This window comes from Geospiza fortis, unplaced genomic scaffold (genome assembly GCF_000277835.1).
Source record: "Geospiza fortis unplaced genomic scaffold, GeoFor_1.0 scaffold78, whole genome shotgun sequence".
NCBI classification, from domain to species: Eukaryota; Metazoa; Chordata; class Aves; order Passeriformes; family Thraupidae; genus Geospiza; species Geospiza fortis.
In genome coordinates, this window is record NW_005054339.1 from 1,334,030 (window position 1) to 1,351,769 (window position 17,740).

Below are 17,740 nucleotides of genomic sequence, written 5' to 3' on the forward strand. Positions count from 1 at the left end.
GTTGTGGGATAAACGTTTGTTCTACTATGTACTAACAAGACATCAGATTGAGATGCAAGAACAGAAAACAGGGGCAGGAGGATTTGGACTCCAGGGAAAGTATCTGTCCCTTTCTTTGCTGTTGGGAGGATGGGAACTGTCCTTGTGGATGAAAAGCTTCTCTGAAGGACACTGTTCTCTGGCAAATGCCTGAACATCAAAGCTTGGGCAGTGCTGTTCTCTGTGCAGTCAGAGGGCAAGAGGCTTTGCTGCTGAGTGCTCAGCACTGGACTTCTCCAAATTAAATGGGTGCCTTCTGCTGCATAAGCCTTATGTTGGCTCTTTGTACCATGTAAATTATGGATAGGCACCTTTCCCAATAAATGCTCTCTTTAAAATTATATTTTTGTGCTGATGAGGCACTCATTTAGAATTGGATCTTATGCTTATTGCCTCCTTGTGGCAAGTGCTCACCAGTGGGACCAGTTACTGGGCAAGCTGTAGGGCTGTACCTCCTGACCATCCCTTGGACATTTAACCCCTTGGACAGTACCTGAGATATCATCTGAACATTTCCTGCTCTCTATATGTGTCTTGGAGAGAAATTCTGGAGGCCATTAAGCTGGGTAATTTACATGCTTCTTGAGCCTGTGCCTAGGGAAATATATTTCACAGGTAATTTCAAATCTCTTGGTGTGTGGAAGAAGTCATTATTCTGAACAGAAAGGGGCTGGTGATGTCACGGGCCCCATTGAGAGGACCATGTTAGAGACTGGGATTTTTCTCTCTTACAGAAAAGTGTCCACAACATTCTATTCATGGGGTGTTGGGATGTCAGGAGTTTTTGAGTCTAATGTTGATGCTTGTGTAGAAAAGAAGAAAAGAGAATTATTGCATAATCCTCAATTCGAGTTACATGTGAGCATATTGTGTGTGAGGGCTTGGGGCAAACCTGCTCTGGGGTACCCACAGGTGTGTGAGTTTCTTGTTTTGGTGTTCTAGTGCTGTCTTCCAAGGGCAGACATCAAAGTTAGCATCAGGAGGCTGAGTTGTAGTTTTGACTCTGCTCCCAAAAGTCTGTCTGGGTTTGAGACTACTGCTTTGCCTTTGTAGCTCCATTCTCCCCTCCTGAAAAAGATGGAAGATATTATTGTTGGACATATTAGAAGGATTTGACATTTACTGTTGATCTTCCTTTTATGGGGTCCTCCAGGACAGGAGGTGAATTGTTTTCAGTGTGAAAAGCTGGCTGTGGCTGGAGATGGGCAAACTGAGCCTGACAGATCAGCATCCTGTCCATGTACAGCAAATCCTTTAGCACCTTCTGCGTATTCCCAGTGTGGTTCAGGCACCTCCATATATACAGATTTGCATCCTTTTCAGAGGAACAGACTTGGATTACTTTTGAGAGTGATCTGTAGATGTTTTTCCCTGTGGAGGGAGCAGTCTTTGTCCCAGCTGGACGGGGAGAAGGAGAGAGGAGGTGCCCTGTGAAAGCTGGCAGCTTCATCCCTGTTGCTGTTATGCTCTGGGTGATGCAGCAGTACTGGGACAAAACTGAACTGGGCTTCATGCTTCCACTCTGTCTGCTTCAGAGCTTGTCTGGATGCCACCTTACAGCAGGAAAGGTCTTACAAAGAGCTTTTAGATGTGTCTCACAAAGTAGTGAGGTAATGGTATAAAATGCAGTAAACTGCTATTTATTTTTTTTAATGCTCTCCACCCCCACCCCTTTTTTCTTTTATTTCTGAAAGGGACTAATACAATGAAGAGCTTCTGCAAATGAAGGCAACTGCATTTGAAATAACAGGGTTCTGGGTGTTTGGCTGGTGAGAGATGCAATAAACGAGCATCGCTAAGTGCTTTATAATAACAATGATTACATTGCTCTCTTAGGAGCCAGGAACTCTCAGGTAGGGGGATGGTGTGGAGAGGGCTTGTTTAAGGTGGGGGGTTTAACTAGATAGACATGGAGTGACAGTGATGCCCAGAAACCCCTGCAGAATGTTACATATGGTGCTGTGAGAGGCTACTCCAAAAACCCCAGGAGACTTGGACTGACATGGTTTGAGGCTGAAGCAATGACAATGGATGCTCCTAAATAGCTTCTGGTAGCAGGAGGTCTTTGTGGCAGAGTTTAATGACATCTTTTCTTGGTAAGAAGGGAAGCTGTTGACACAAATTCAGCAGAGTTCTGACTAGTCAGTAGTCCTCCACCAAACTCCTTCCTTGTCTTTAAGTGATCAGATTGATCATTTGTGCCAAGTTTGTTTCTGATTAGCTGAAATCTGCCATAGGCAAGGGTGGATGCTGAAAGCAGTCCTCTAGTGTCAAGTGTCTGGTAAGAGTTTACATTGTGCTGTTGGCAGTTTGGCCACCTTTGTTTTGCTGCAACTCTCCATGAGTTGACTTGACTCTTCCTGGCAGTAGAAACATCACCAGGTGGAGAGTCTTGAGTGTTGGGAAGCTCTTTCTTGCCAGGGACTCCAGTCAATCCTTCATTTCCTGTTTTCCTGTTGCAGCATCACACCTTCCTCACCCTTTGAGAAGCACTTAGTAATTGAGGAATTACTACAATGTATGTATTCAAAACTCAGTTCCAGCCATCAAGATGTGGCACCTCTTTATCATGCTTTGCCCAGTATCTTGACCAGACTCTCCAAAAATGACCCAAACAAGGGGAATTGTTTGCTTTGTCCAGTATCACACTATTTGAGTAGCCAGGAAGGGGTGGTTGTGAACTATCCTGAAGTCTTATAAAAGCCTGCATCAGCTTGGATGGTCCTACTATTGCTCAGCAGTGATGGAGGAGCACAGGGCAACTCAAAGCATGTAATCATAAAGTTGTTTGCATGTGCTTTAGAGGGCAGTGTTCTGATGGCATGATAGAGAAGCACAGCCCAGACTGTCATCTTCCAGCCATCCAGCCTGACATACTCAATGACAGCTTCACTGTGTCTCCAGGCTGAGTACAAAGCTCTCCCATCTCCAGCCCCAGGTACAGGTCCTGTAAGTTGTGGCTGTTTTGTCTTCAGGGGTGGCTCAGCCTTCAATCTGGTGATGAGGATTTACTGGAATGAACAAGAAGATGCAACAAGCGATCTTACTTCTGTCAAGTTCCCAAGGGAGTCATGAATTATACACAGAATAAACAAATAACCTGATATGTCTGTCATTATATCATAAAGGACTTTAATAATTCATGCAGCTTGCAAAATCCTTACTAAGACCTACCCTCTGTAACCTTATCTTTGCTGTGGGGGATGGGATCTCTTCAGCCTCCACTCAGATGGCATCTGTAAAACAGGAGGCAGAGAGGAGGGAGGTTTTATCATAAAACTTCATCTGGATAATGGGTTGCAAAGTGACGTGCAAGAGTTATCAGCCATTGGGGTCTCAAGGGGTGCTGAAAATGACAAGTGGCTGCTTTGGGTGAAATTTATGCTGGTAGTGTGCTCCATAAAACTGACACCTATTCACTTATTTATTAATTCATTGTGTTTCAAGTCTCGATTTGTGACAGGCTTTGAGATAAGGAGCCCAGTTCTAATCCTGTGCGACGAGAGTGCAAAGATGGTGCAAAGAAGCCATGGGCTGCTCTTGCTCCTGGTGCACATCAGCAAGTGTGCCATGGAAACAGAGTTCCCAAATGTAAACTGAGAGCAGAGTTTTCAAAAAAGCAGGGAGGCTAAGGCATTGTGTTAGTTTGGCTCTGAAAAAAACCAGTTACTTGTGGGTAGGATACTGCTGGTGTCACCAGTGTTGCTCCAGTGCTGACAGCCATTGCCTTTGGCTTATTTTGTTTGTTATGGTCCTGGAGTTGGGTACTGGGTTCAAGGCTGGAAAGGCCTTTTGGCAAAGAGCTATCCTCTACCCTGTGGTCTGCAAAAAATACCTGCTGTGCTTGCTTTGCCATTTTTACTTTTCATTGCTGTATCAGTGAGAGGTTGTGCACGTTTGGTCAGAAGAAATTGATGCCTGTGTGGGGCCTTTCCCAACACTGCCAAGCAAATGTACCAGCTCACACATTCAGTGGCTTCTTCTTCCTCTGTCTGTGGGCAAATCATCCACCAACAGACTGAGATTTTCCTCAAATCTACTCCTAGGCTTTAAATTATTCACTGCATTATCCTTTGGCCTCCAGCTCCTTTGCATATCAAATACTCCAAATCAGCTTTTTGTAAAGTTTGAAATTCAAGATATTTTGATTGGACACGCAGCTCTCAAAGAATAGTTATTGTGGCTCTTTGTCATACTGGGAGGGCATTTCAAGTGGGGTCCTGCAGGGATCTGCCCTGGACCTGCTTTTATTCAATAGTTTCATTAATAACTTAAGCAATGGAATAAGAAATATGCTTATAAAATTTGCAGGTGACACTGAGCTAGGAGGGGTTGGATGTACTTTGAAAGGCATTACCAGAATTCAAAATGATCTAGAAAAATTGAACGGCGAGCTGGATATCAGCAAAATGAAATTCAGTGAAAACAAATGCAAAGTACTGCACTTATGAGGGAGAAATGAAATGTACAAATACAGAATAAAGAACACCCGTCTGGGTAGCAGCGTGGCAAAAAAGATCTCGAGAGTTATTGTGGATCACTTTGAGTCAGCCAAGTGCTGTCATAGCAGAAGGGCACATTTATTCTTCAGTGTTCAGTAGGTTCTTGGACAAGACTGGGGAGGTGATGTCTTCTTCCTCATACAGCACTGGGTTTGGCTTCTGTTGGAGTACCTGACCTCACTTTTTGGCATGAGCCTTTGGAGATATAGGCACACTGTAGAGAATCCAGAGAAGGGCAATGAAAAGAATGAATGTTTTAGAAAACAGTGCAAAATAGAGAAAGCTGTGAAAAGCTGAGTTTCCCTTTCTATTTATTTTACTACTCTAAAGGATGCAACAGAATCATGATCTTCCAGTTCTTAGGAGCTTGTTGTAAGATTTTTTTCAGTGTCAGCTGTAGGTGGGATATATGGAAAGAGGAAATTGAGATTTAGTGTGAATAAAAAGGGAACTTTTTTACCATGTGCTGCAAAATGGAACTGGGAAGAGGTACTGTGGGGATGTTGGGTTCACCTTCAGCAGAGAATTTAAAGAACAGATTAGAGAACACTTCATGCAGAGGGCTCAGGTATTTAGATGTCTTAGTGCAAGAAAGTGGTGGAAGAGGAGTTCCTGAAACCCCTGCCATCCTGCATATCTGTGACTGAACAGCTACTGCCTGTTCTGTTCTCAGGTGGAGTTAGACATTGAATGGGTAATGCTTCTGGTTTTTGATAGAGAAATCATATTTAAGGAACAATTTTCCTATTGTCCTAAATGTCACTGGTGACAAGTTGGTGGTTACTGTTGGTTTTCTCACAGATACCTACAGAAATATTCGTGCTCAAGAGCTGTTAATGAAACACAATTTTTTTGGTGTAATTTTCCCCTCAGACTTATTTTCTCCTCACTCAGCTTTATCTATGCTGCAGGTTGAGAAAACTCCACAGTTACCCTTTTTGTTATAATTTAATCCAAGATGGATCTGGTAGGGAGTTTGTCACTTGGGGGTTTTTAGGTGCAATTTTTTGCAAGACATACCTTGCTGCAAAAAATTGAAAAAATAAGCAGAGGATAGGACATAGAAACAGATCCAGAAAGTTAGTGTTTGAATTAAGGAGAACAAAAGAATGTCAAGAAAGAGGTGCATGTAGACAGACTATCCCTTTCCTGTCTCTTAAAAGATTTTTCTTTAGGATATAGTTCTAATACTCATTTGTCCTGTCCTTCCTCCCTATAATAATGTCAAAGATGCTTTCTTATTGCAGAGAAGACCAGATGGTAGAGGTGAATAATGTCTTGATAAATATTAAGAAAAGACTAGTCCAGAAGGCAATTTTTTCCCAACCGTCCTTTATAGAAACACCTGGGCACATACTTTAAATTAAAACACAGTCATAAAATGACAATGTGGGAGGCTTGATAATGTCTGGAAGCACGGTCAGTAAGTTATTTGGAAGGAAACAGGTGTTCTCTCAAAGTTGTACCTTCAGGGGAAAATAAAAAGGCAACTTGTTTTTCTTTGATGGGTAAATATTTTCTCACGTGGGTTTTTTACAGCCTAGGTATGTAAGAGAGCTCAGAGGGGGCATATCCTGCACACACACACATGCATGTGTGTGCACTGACACAGGCTATTATAGTTAAAGGATTAAGCATCTTGAAGGAATAAGCCAATTATAAGAAGTTCCTGCACAGCAAAAATTAGACAACACAGTAATTAATAACCTTATTAAATAGCAATATTTGGGCACTGAACCAAAGCATATGAATCAGGGTGAAGCATTCTTGGCTGAACACGCTGTGTGAAGTGTAGGCACTTGTTCAGAACACACTCTGTAGAACCCAATAAGCTTTGGGGCAGTAGATCCACTTAGCAAGTAGTTTCTCCTCTTGTGCTTTTGTGTTTCTGTGACTCTCTCTTATTTTTGGGGCCAGGAAGGCAGCAAAAGAAAAGGACCAATTCTCCTGTTTTATTTTTTTTCTAACATCCTCTTCTGTTCACAGCCAAACAAGCACTCTCCTAAGGCTTCTTTTAAGGAAAAAATGTCCTCAAGCAGAAAACTAATTTTCTTTCCTCTTTGTTTTCTCTTCCCAGTGCTTTTGTGAGAGGTGCCTTGCAATGAGGCTTATACTCATTAGTGGTTTGTGAGACTGCCTTGCCCACCCCTAGGTTAGCCATGAGGAGGTGTCACTGCAGCCCATGAGGGGTCTGTCCCATGTACCCAGAGCCACCAAGGGACAGAGTGACCTTGGGCTGAGCTGCTGTGGCACGTCCCTGGTGCTGGCCAAAGGCTGGCAGCGCATGGCTTGCACTGGGGCTTCTCTGTGAGTGTCTCCAGTTTCTGTACAGCAGACCAGGACTCTCAGGCTGCCATCTGATGTGTGCACAAGTGTGGGAGGATGCGGGCCAAGCACAGCCTGTCTCCTTTCTTTCCAGGCAATTATCATTTTCTTCTGAAGCTACACAGCTGGAGCAGTAGTGTAGCCTCAGATACCAACAAGGAAGTCTCTGCAACTTCTTGGGTGACCTGAAGCATGGAACATGCCCTAATCCTAAAAAAGGGCTGCTGTGACCAGTGGCAAGGCACAGGTTCCCACTGAGCAGGATTGGGACACATGGAATGCTTTGCTTTTTGGCCCCAGCTGCAACAGCAGTGATTTTCCTCCTGGCTTGACACAGTAAATAGTTTTGAATATCTGCTTCTTTTTTAAAGCCTACTTTATATAATCTGTAAGAAAAATCAAATATGCAAATTATGTAATCAATTAACATTTTTGTAGTTTTCTTTGGAGAGGCAGTGATAAATGGTGTTGTGTTTTCAAAAATCAGTTACCTCCCTTGCAAACACTGCACTCGAGGCTGTAATATATACAGGTGAAGGAAACAACCATTTTTTCAATACTAAAGATTTTTATGGATCTCCTGAATGTGTACATGACAGTTGTAGAGTTGTTGGGTTGGGAGAGTCCTATGGAGACTCCTCAGCAATGGGAGAGCCAGCTGAGACAATGGGGATGAGTGAGATGTGTTGGGCATGTCACTGCCAGAGAGAGGCCAGGGGATGTGCCAGGCTCCTTCCATGCACTTCCTGCAGGCACAGAGCTATTAAGTGCCATCACAAATTCTTGAGCTCCAAGGTTTTCTCCTGGCCCATGTTTCCTCACTACAGTGGACACCAAAGTGGTGCTTGGTTTTAGGAGGTTTGTGCACATGGCTCGTAAAGGAGCCTGGTGCCTTTCCGTGAGCACCACCACAGCTATGCCTGGGGCTTCCCAGCCAGTGCATCAGCTGTGTTCTTTATGCTTTACTTGTAAATGCCATTTCACAGGAGCAGCAGGGCACTCCTGGCAGTGTGTCTGGAGGAGTTATCGCTCCTCAAGCCCTGTACTGCACCTGAGGTGTGCAGTGATGGCCCAGGAACGCAGTGACTGCCGTGTCCTATTGCTTACAGCTTCCACAGGGGACACACAGCAATCTCCATGTTCATCACGGGCTAGCAGCTTCTTTACCCTCTGCAGCCTTGCTACAGTAATCTTACATAAATTTTAATGGCATTAGTTTAATGGGTTTTTTTTAATGGTAACTTTCAAGCCAGTATATGACAACTGAGATGAAACCTTCAAATTTTGGCATGTGGCCCACTCTGCATGCTTCTGTCTTGGACATTACCAGGGTAGAGGAACATAGTAATGGATCAGACAGGAGTTCTGCCAGTGCTTTGATGTCGGTGAGAGATGTGCTGGGTAGAAAAAAGAATTTTTACTACCACTGGCAAAAGGTCTTGGATAGCCATACTACAACAACAACAAAAAAGAAGCTGCTTCTGCTATTACTTTTTTTTTTTAAATATAGAAACCTGGTGTGAGCTATGCCAAAATGCTATCCTTTTTATTTGATAGTGTAATACGTGTATTTATTTCTTTTTAATATTGATGTCAGCAGGCTTAGCTGGACTCTTTGGGAAACTGCTGGTCTGTAAGATTGAGAGGCAGGTATCCTAAGACTGCACAATTAAAGGGATCTGCAGCTTTTCTCATGAATGGAAAACCCAGTGACTTTTCTCTAAAATAGTAGTACTTCTTGGGGCGGAGGCAGGGGGTGGAATAAGTTAAAACAATTTTTTTTAAACAAATCTGCTGACTAAATTTAAATTAATTGTAAATCCCAGCTCAACTGAGCGCTCAGTGTCTCTTTAGCATATGCCAAGAGAGTAATATTGATGCCTCTGTCTTCCTCTCTAACTAATCCTTTCTGAAGGCTTGGCCATACGTGACATTTAAGCGGATAGGAGCAGTTGCTAATGTTGATGGATACAGCTCAAGATGGGAGGTAATTTTTCCTTGCTGTGGTGGTGTAGGTGTTCCTGGTGAGAGCTGACACAGGCAGGTGTCACTGAAATCGAGGATCTTGTACAGAGCTGGAAGTTAAGGATAAGTGTCAGCTCCATAAGTGCTCGGTGGGGTTTCTCAGACCTGTGGCTGAGTATGAGCATATAATTGATTTTTTTCAGTTCACTGGACAAACTGGAGGAGGGGAAAAATAAATTCAATTTTGGTTTTTCAAGGCTTTTTTTTAAGTGAATGCCTTGTGTAAAAATGGAAATTTTTTTGTGAAAATGCTTCAGAAGATGTGTGAGTAACTTTGATACTCAGGGTAACCTGAATATACCTTTGATAAAATAATTGGAAAAGGAAAAGAAACAAAAACTCCCAAACCCAACCCTCCCCTCAGCTCTGTCTGTGACCTGGTACCTTCACACTGGCAGCCCCACGGAAGGCTTTGCTCTCTCTCCTCTGGCAGAATAGGGGGTTTGCTGATATCTTCACTCATCTCATTTCCTAGATTTCCCCTCCCCAGCCATGCTTCCAGGGGACAAGAGGCCTCTTCAGGAAGATGGGAAATAGCATAAGTTACATTAGAAAACTGAGAAGGCTTGGGGGGCACAGTTAAATCTTGTTTTCATCCATCATCTTGTATGTTATTGACTGGCATGAATTTTGCCTCAGTAACACACATCTATCTGCCAGCCCTTCCCTCTGTCCTGCTGGTTCCTCACCCCTCAAAAGTGATGCTTCAGCTCTGCTCTGCCCCTCAGCTCAGGGCATCTTTCTGCTTGGGTAATTCTGCCCAGCTTTTGGGCTGTGCTGTGTAATTCAGAGTCCTCCAGTGCCCAGCTGAAAAACAGTTGGGTTTCTTTGCTCCTTGATCTCTGAGAGAGCCCCTCCATGGTTTGGGGGCTGTGGGGGAGTGTGTGTGGGCTGCCTGGGGGATGTCTCTGCATGAAGAATGGAATCATTAGGTGAACCTAACAAAAGTGCAACCTCCCTGAGCTGGTCTGCTCCCTCCCACCAGCACTTTGCTCTGCTGCTGGCCTTACCTTCTACTCCTTCTGCTCCTGCCCTCCTTTTTGTGGTGTCCATTGAGAGAGAAATGTTGCTGTGAGAAAAGCACTGAAGGCAGTGCCAAGTGGTGCAGAGGCAATTGAGTGTTGCTTTTCCAGGTCAGACAGGAGATTTGACATTTGCCTGGGCAGCCGCTGAAGCCAGGAAATCTCATTAAAAGAAGGAGAATTATCAAGTTCTGTGGATTTAGCAGAGGGTTTATTTGTTGTTGTTTTTAACTTGGTGTTATTGCTGTAGGGTGCAATCTGTGTGGCTGAGTGCATGGAAGGGCGTTGTGCCTGTTGGAAGGCCTGGCAGCTCCCTCCCTGTACAGGATGCAGGATGTGCCAGTGCCAGCTCCCAGCCCTTCCCTCTGCCCTGGGCCTGGCAGAGCCGTGCCTGGCCCAGGTTGGGCTCTGCTGAAGGTGCAGAGCAGCTGAGCCCTTGGGCACTGTGCTCTGTGCTTGGCTGCTGGCTGTGCCCAGGTCTCTCCCCTGGTGCTGCAGTGATAATCCATTGCTGCAGCAGGACAAGACACCTTTAGCCCTGCCATGGCTCAGGGTTTGCTCTCTGCCACAGAGCCCTGCTGAAGCAATAAGCTGTTTTCTGTACTCCACAGCCCTTCAACCTTGTTAATCACTCTGGGCTTAAATAATTATGTACTGCAAATGTTTATATAAGGAGAAAATAAAGCCTCAAGCCTTGCAGTTTTTGTTGTAACTTTTTCTCCCCTCTTCTCTCTGTGGTGCCTTGTGCATAAATTTTGAAGTCTTGAAGTTTATAACCTGCCCCAGATGTAATTCTCAAGCAGTGTGTTCCTGGTACTCTGCCCTGCCCTCAGTGCTGCAGAGAGCAGTGAACTTAGCTGAGGCACTGATTTCCTCCCTCTCCCTTCAGTCCCTTGCTTATCTGCTCAGTGTCAGGGCTCTGACTCTTTCTCTCTCTTTCTCTCCCTTTCTCTTTCTCTCTTTCCCTCCATCTCTTGCAGTATGCAGTACTGGGCCAGGAGGCTGGAGCAGGAGATTGATGGAGTGATGAGGATATTTGGTGGAGTCCAGCAGCTCAGAAAGGTAAGCTGTCTTTCTTTTACCTGTGCTGCCTTTCTTGTGGCAGTGAATGTTCTCATCTGCAGAAATCACCTGTGTGAACCCTTGCATTCTGTTCACCCTCTCAGCTCACTCCATGTGCAGGGTCATGGCTGGCTGTGCTTCTGGTTCTTGGGCAATCAGATGCATTTGTCAAGTGTGTGGGAGTGAGTGTGGTTTGTTGTATCTGTCTGTCTCTGGGGCTGCATGTCACTGCTATCTGAGCATGTACCTCTCGAGTTTTTCCCATATGACACACTAAAAAATAATAAAGTAAATGAACCTTTCCTCCAGGGACTGAAGGTTGTGTTTTAAATTTAAACTTGTGTTGGCAAAGGAGGAAATGTTGAAAGGATAATTTTGCTAGCCATTGGAAGCTCCTTGTTTTTAAATATAATTGCAGGTAAAACTGTAGTTGTTGTTTAGCTTCTGTTTCCAAGTGCCAGAAAAGAAAATTCAGTTACTGATGCTGGCATCTGCCTCCTGCTCCCTGAGGTAGCACCAGGATGCAGAGGCTGCAGAGGCCAGGCCTGCTCTTCTCCTGGCAGCAGTGCTCTGGGTTAGGTTAGGGCAGTTACAGAACAGCTTCATTGGGGTTTATTAGGTTTGGGATCAAACAGCCTTTGAAACCCTCCCTGTCTCCCTTTCCCCATAGAACTCTGTTTCCCCTTGCCCACACTCTTGTGCTGACTAGCTGGTTTGAAATTGAGCAATTTGGAATAACAGTTAGGGTGTTAATCTAAAGAAAATAGACTCGTCTCTGGAGTGATAAATATGTTACCCCAGAAGAAAAGCATGGGTGTATTTGTGTTTTCTGGTGACAGTGACATGTTCTTCTCAGATGCCAGTTCTTCATGGGACTCCTACTGTCTGTCTTGCACTAGTAGCTGTATTGGCTTAAACAGAACTGCTGATATTTTATACTGTTGCTTGTAATCCATTGTCTAAACACAGAGGTCACACTATTTTCTTTCAAATGCATTGTGAAATGAGTTTACCTGAAGGCTTGCAGAACTCTTCATGGTTCATCCATTCGTGTTCATATTTGAGCTTCAGAATGGTGTGTCTGGGCTTTGTGTGCATTCATTTCAACTGAACTTCAGCTGGATTGATACAAACTTCATGTGCAGCATGAAAAGCATATACACCCACTTGGGTTTCAGCAGATATTTCTGAATGTAGCCATGCATTTGTGCAATGCAGTTTTGCATGTTGGCAGGGTCTTAGAGCTGGGGATGTTTTCCAGGCAATACAATGGTGCAGCAGCCAGCATTCTCTTCAGCAGAGCACAGTCATGAAAAACAAAAGGATTGTTACTGCATTTTTGTACAGGTCCTCTCTTACAATTTATTCTTATTAGTTTTGATTTTACTCTTTGCATGTTAAATAGGTATATCATGTAATTTTTTTAATGCCATAATTAAAGGGAAATTACACCTCCAATTTGCCAGCACTTGACTCCTATTGGCCAGTCAGTCGATTACAGGTAAGAGAGCTTCCCACTTTTCCTGTTTAATTCTTCTGGTAGAACATAATGCAGTACTTCAATGGATTAATACTGGAAACACTGACTACAGAGGGATTGAAAGGGTTTTTTTTGAAATCTGTTTTGGAATCTTCTTGTGAAGGGAGGAAGCTAATTATTGTATCTGGTAAATGCATAAACCAGCTGAAGCCAAGAAATGAGCTACTGAAAATTCCACTGTGCAGCTGTTTGAACACCAGAAAGGCCTGGTGCAGGCTGTCTGCTGATCTCTAGGGGAGAACTTGGGATCTGGAGTTCAGGTTTGATTCGTAGATGCAATAACAAGTGGATGATACTTAAGAACCACGTCACTCGCTAGTGCACACCAGCACAGCTTCACTGATGGAAAATGGCACAGAGTGCTTCACCCTGAAGAACTCAGAGCTGTACCTGCAGGGAGTCCCTACCCACCAGCTGCACACAGGTTCATTGGGGTTACAGTATGGGAGCTGTCTGGTGTCATAAAGTGGTACTAAAACCTATTTGGAGACACGGATTTAAAAAGTTAAATTTAAAAAAAAGTCCACATTCTCCTGCAACCACACTCAAAATTTAGAAGGTGAGCAGGCAGAGGGAGAAGGAAGAGCCCCTGAGGAGCTGTGGGAGCTGAAACATGGTATAGCTAGAAGCTAATTCCACCCACTGGGATTTCACAGGAAGGCTCATCATTAAGCAAGAGTAGACCCATGCAGGGTAGGAAGAATAAAGAAAAATGAGGCAAGTAGAGCCTGTTTTTTGCTACAAGTTGCTGATGCTCTTTGGGCTTTCCATGTTGGCCTTGAGCATGTCTGCAGAGGGGACTTTGGGTTCATTGTGCATAGTGATATTAGAAAAGTGCTCCAGTGGGGGGGAACAGTGCTGCAGTGTCACCAAAGACAGAAATGGTCCTTCTGAACTTGGTGGGGTCTCTTGGGAGGTGGTGGGTTCCACTGCCAGCTCTCATGGGACTATGAAGCTGTAAGCACTGGACGTGGGTCCATGCCAGAAATGGATCTTCCCTTCCCAGGCCTGACTACCAAAGTGACAGACCAAATAATAATAAAAAATACCCTCCTCTGAGATTTGCCAGGTTTACTTACAAATCTTTTTTTCTTGGGTTGTTGTGAAAGGATGAAGATCTGTTCTTTGGTTATTGCCTGAAATCATAACTGTTATGGCATATGAGGCATGAAATTTATTGTCAGAAATATGGTGTCCAGGAACATAATGGTGCTGAATATTTTATCTTCCTGGAGCGCTGCCCATCCCAGAAAGATTTTTGTTTTAACTCTTCAGTCACTTCCTTGAGTTGGGGTACTAAATGTTCAATGCCCCTGCTTCCCTCCTGTCCTGCCAGGTGGACAGGCAATCCCCTGGGGAGATTTTCCAAGCTTGTACCACGCAGATGCTCCTTTGCACAAGGGGACCATTTTTCTGGAGCATTTACCGGAGGGTGAGAAGCTCTGAGATGTAAAGAGGAGTCATGCCAAGGGCTCTTCTTTCAGCTGTGAGGCATCACCTTGCTTCTCTCCTGACGTCCAGACCTTGAAAACACTGAAGAGCAGATGTCCCCATCAGACAGACAGACTGGCTGTGGTGGGCCACCCATATGACTGAACACTGTGGGCTGGGAGCTGCAGGGAGGAGCTTGGCCTTGCTGAGATGATTCTCTGCCTGGTGAAGTCAGTGTTCAGCCCTCGGGGTGCCTGTGGTGCAGCATCCTGTTGGCTGGCTGGTTCCTCCAGGCATGCCTCAAAACAAATCCCAGCACTTGGATAAGGGCATGTTGCTTTGCCTCCCTATCCTCGCCTCCCTCGCAGCTCACCAGAGATAATTGAGAGCAGAAATCACTGCTAATTTAGCTCTGACTGGCACGATGATATGTGGGACCCTATAATGCTGTCTGAATAGATTGACATTCTTAAAATAATTATTTCTAGAATAAGGAATATTATACCAAAAATATAACTCTCTGATTTCCAGGTTTTTTTTTTCTGTTAGTGACTTCTTTGTGGCTATAGTGAACTCTTCACTTTGCAGAACAAAAAATATTTTGTTTTGACATTTCTTGCTACGCTACATCTCTCTTTCTCCTAGTTTTTGGCACAAGTAAAAGTTACTAACTTTAGTCAAAAATGAATTAATATTTTGTCTTTCCAGCCTAGATGCTGCAAAACCTGCCCCAGGGTAGACTGCACTCAAGAGATTTCCCATGCTGGTGCAGCCCTGTCCCAGCCTCCCAGTGTCCTGCTGTGCTGGCACCGTGGCAGCACCGATGACAGCAGAGCTGTGTGTGCTGCTGGGCTTTGTGCCTCACTGAGCAGCTCCCCTGGATGTTGTGTTAAAACTCCTTTTCTGGATAGCTGGGCTGAGGCTCAAATCTGCCCTGGCTTGTTACCTAAATTGTGTTTGATCCTGTGTCTCCTGAGGTGAGCGGGGAGCTGGTCAGAACATCCCCTCCTCCAGTACCTGGCATCCCTGGCTGCCTCCAATGGCCTTGTTTCCTTGCTGGCAGCTACTGAGGGAGCCAAAGCCTTTCAGATGAGAGGGGGAAGAGCTAAGAGATGTAAATGCTGAGCCCCCTTTCCTGCTCTGTCTTCCTTTCTCTCTTTCTTTCTCTCTTTCCTTCTCTGTATCCTGCTTCCATAGCAGGATAGAGCTCTCTCCGGGAGGTGCTGTATCCTGCCACAGACAGGCTGCAGCAGGGGCAGGGTGGGGCAGCAGAGCTGGACCTGAGCTGCACCTGCTCCTCCTCTCCAGCCTGTCAAGCTGGTTTTGTACCCTCTTCCCTTTCCTTTGGGCAGCCAAGGGGAGTCAGGATCTGGATCTGCCTTGCTGGTGTATGGCTGAGAGATAAGGATTCTGCTGGCCTTGGTGATGAGAAGCCACCCAGTCTGCAAAGGCTGAGATGGCCCCAAAGCAGGGGAGCAGCCTGCTGGCTGAGCTGGGCAGGCAGGGAGCCTCTGCCTGAGCTGTGCTTGGTCCTCAGCATGTACAAGATTACATATTATCTTCTGACTGCACAGAAAGGAGAACAGGCACAGGAGAAAAGGAGACTCGTGCTGTGCCCTTTGGGATGCAGCCCCACAAGGAGTTTGCTGATTGTGGCACAGCAGAAGTGGCTCAGCTTGGTCCTTGCAATCAATATACGGTTTTACTTCAGTGGATTTTCATGTCTGTCTTCTATTCTTGCTTGTTATCTTGTACTTTGTTTTGCTAGTTTGGCATCTCTGCCTGGCAGAAGTGCTGCTTTCATTGCTGTGGGTTTTTCTGACAGGGAAGGACCCTGCTGGCCAGGGCTTGGGGCAGAGTGACCAGGATGTGTGCAGGTGTCCCCACCTTTGTCTCATCCAGCCTGTCCCTTCTGCTCAGTGCTGCTTCCTTGATATACTCCCTCTTGTTTTTAAAGCACGGCCATGCTTTAGTTCAGGCAGCTGCAGGTGAGGAACTGTGATTGAGCCATGCACAAACACGAAGTTGAATTAAAAAAAACTAGTATACTGGCAGAATTTTGCCTTGGGTCTGAAGAGCTGAAGTGGCATCTGCCTTGTGTAGTGCTGCAGTCACTAGCACTCCTCCTGTGATGGGGTCTCTGCAGTACTGAGTGTTTCACGTGGCTCTATGAGAGCATCCCTTACAAAATGCTGGTACAGAGCTAGAGCCTCTTTAATGCCAGCACCAGGAGGTGAGGCATGCTCTTATCAAAGGAGCTGTCAAGGTTTTCTGTTCAACTTTTTTGATCTTGGGTAACTACTGGAATAATAATAAGTTAGCCTAAATCTCCCAAGTAACTGTGGTATTACATGATGTTTAATTTGTTCTTTTGTTTTCTCTGGGTATAGAAACACTCAGCTGGTCATTCAGTAGGGCTGGAGAATCTGAGAAGTGTTAATGGAATTTTAAATGAAGGATGCAAGAGAATCAGAGTCCCCCTGCACAATGCTCTGGACACAGTGTCTGAGAAGCCTATCTGCTTCCAAAGGGCTCTGTCACGTGGACTGGGCATTTACAGAAACACAGTGATGTGGTTCCTTATTCCCAGCATGGCAGAGTTGGGAATTAGATCCTCATCTTCTGACATTCAATCCAGTACTCTCTTCTAAACACCATAGCAGAATTCATCTGGCCTTTTCCTTCTGAGGTGTCAGCCCCAACCCCCAGAACAGGAGCTGAATGATGCCCAGTGGCTGCACTGTGCTCAACAGAGTTGAGAGGAGTTTGAACCCAGAGCTGGGGCAGCCCACAAAGCCAGCTGCTTATGCCACAGCAGCACTGAATGTTCCAGATGCTGCCAGGGAGAAAGGACCTTACAGAGTTTTCCAACAGCTAGTGCCTATCTGGGGGCTGCCCAGGAGGATGGGCTCTGTACCCCAGGGAGATGATGCTGAGCTCCAAGGCCTTGGTTCCCAGGCTCATGCATAATCTGCCTGATCCTTGCCTTGCTCTCCTCTTTTCCCTCCCCCTCTCCTAGCAGCGTGCACACAGCCTGCTTCCGCACACCATCACTGTGCCCTCCCCTGCTCCTCATGTTTGATAAGAGGAAGTGTGTGATGCCAGATAAACACATTCCTGTTCCAAACTGCTTGGGTTTATTTTAATCTGCCTGGGCCGTTCAGCAGCCTCAGCACTCTGTTCAGCACTGAGTGCAGAGACAACACTATATTACCAAGAGGAGCATTTAAATGTCCTTAGGCTTGCAGCAGCTTGGTTGGGAAAGAGGGATCCTCTGGCACCCCTTGCTTGGGCCAGTGTGTGCCATTGTTAGCCCCCTTACACCCATCATCTCACTTCTCACTCTTTCTCTCTACTAGAACCATATTGCATCCGTACTGCGAGATGTCAGGGAAACATATGCTCCAGCTTTTAGTACATTTGCATAATTAGAGTAATGTGTATGAATAATTTATAGCTGTATGTGGCTGCTCAGTGTGTGACGTTAGCACCCCTCACTAAATCCTTTCCAGTGGGTGGTGCAGATCCTGCACCAGAGCCATTGTGCTGATGCAGTGTGCAGCCTGTTGGCAGATGCAGGGGCCCTGCTCTGAGACATCAGGGTGTGCATATATCTGTGTATGTGGTTGTGTCTGTGTGTGTATATATATATATATATATATAAATATATATATTTAGTGCAGAAAGATGGGCTTTTACAGTTCTAGGGGAAGAGCAGACTGGAAGTCTCAAGGCTAAAATGCCTTAGACTCTTAGGCTCAATACTTGCTCCATTTATGCAGAAGCTGCGAATG

The 17,740-nt window shown here is 45.2% G+C and overlaps 1 protein-coding gene across 4 annotated transcripts in view; it reads left to right on the top strand.

The window, feature by feature from the left end:
- The first annotated feature begins 10,872 nt into the window (after positions 1 to 10,872).
- Positions 10,873 to 17,740, top strand: part of CACNA2D2 (calcium voltage-gated channel auxiliary subunit alpha2delta 2) — a 185,642-nt gene continuing 178,774 nt past the window's right edge. For all 4 annotated transcript variants that reach the window (XM_005422496.2, XM_031058140.1, XM_031058141.1 and 1 more), the window contains exon 1: positions 10,873 to 10,975. In XM_005422496.2, the coding sequence (XP_005422553.1) occupies positions 10,895 to 10,975 (81 nt within the window). In that variant the 5' untranslated portion in view covers positions 10,873 to 10,894. The remainder of the gene's footprint in view (positions 10,976 to 17,740) is intronic.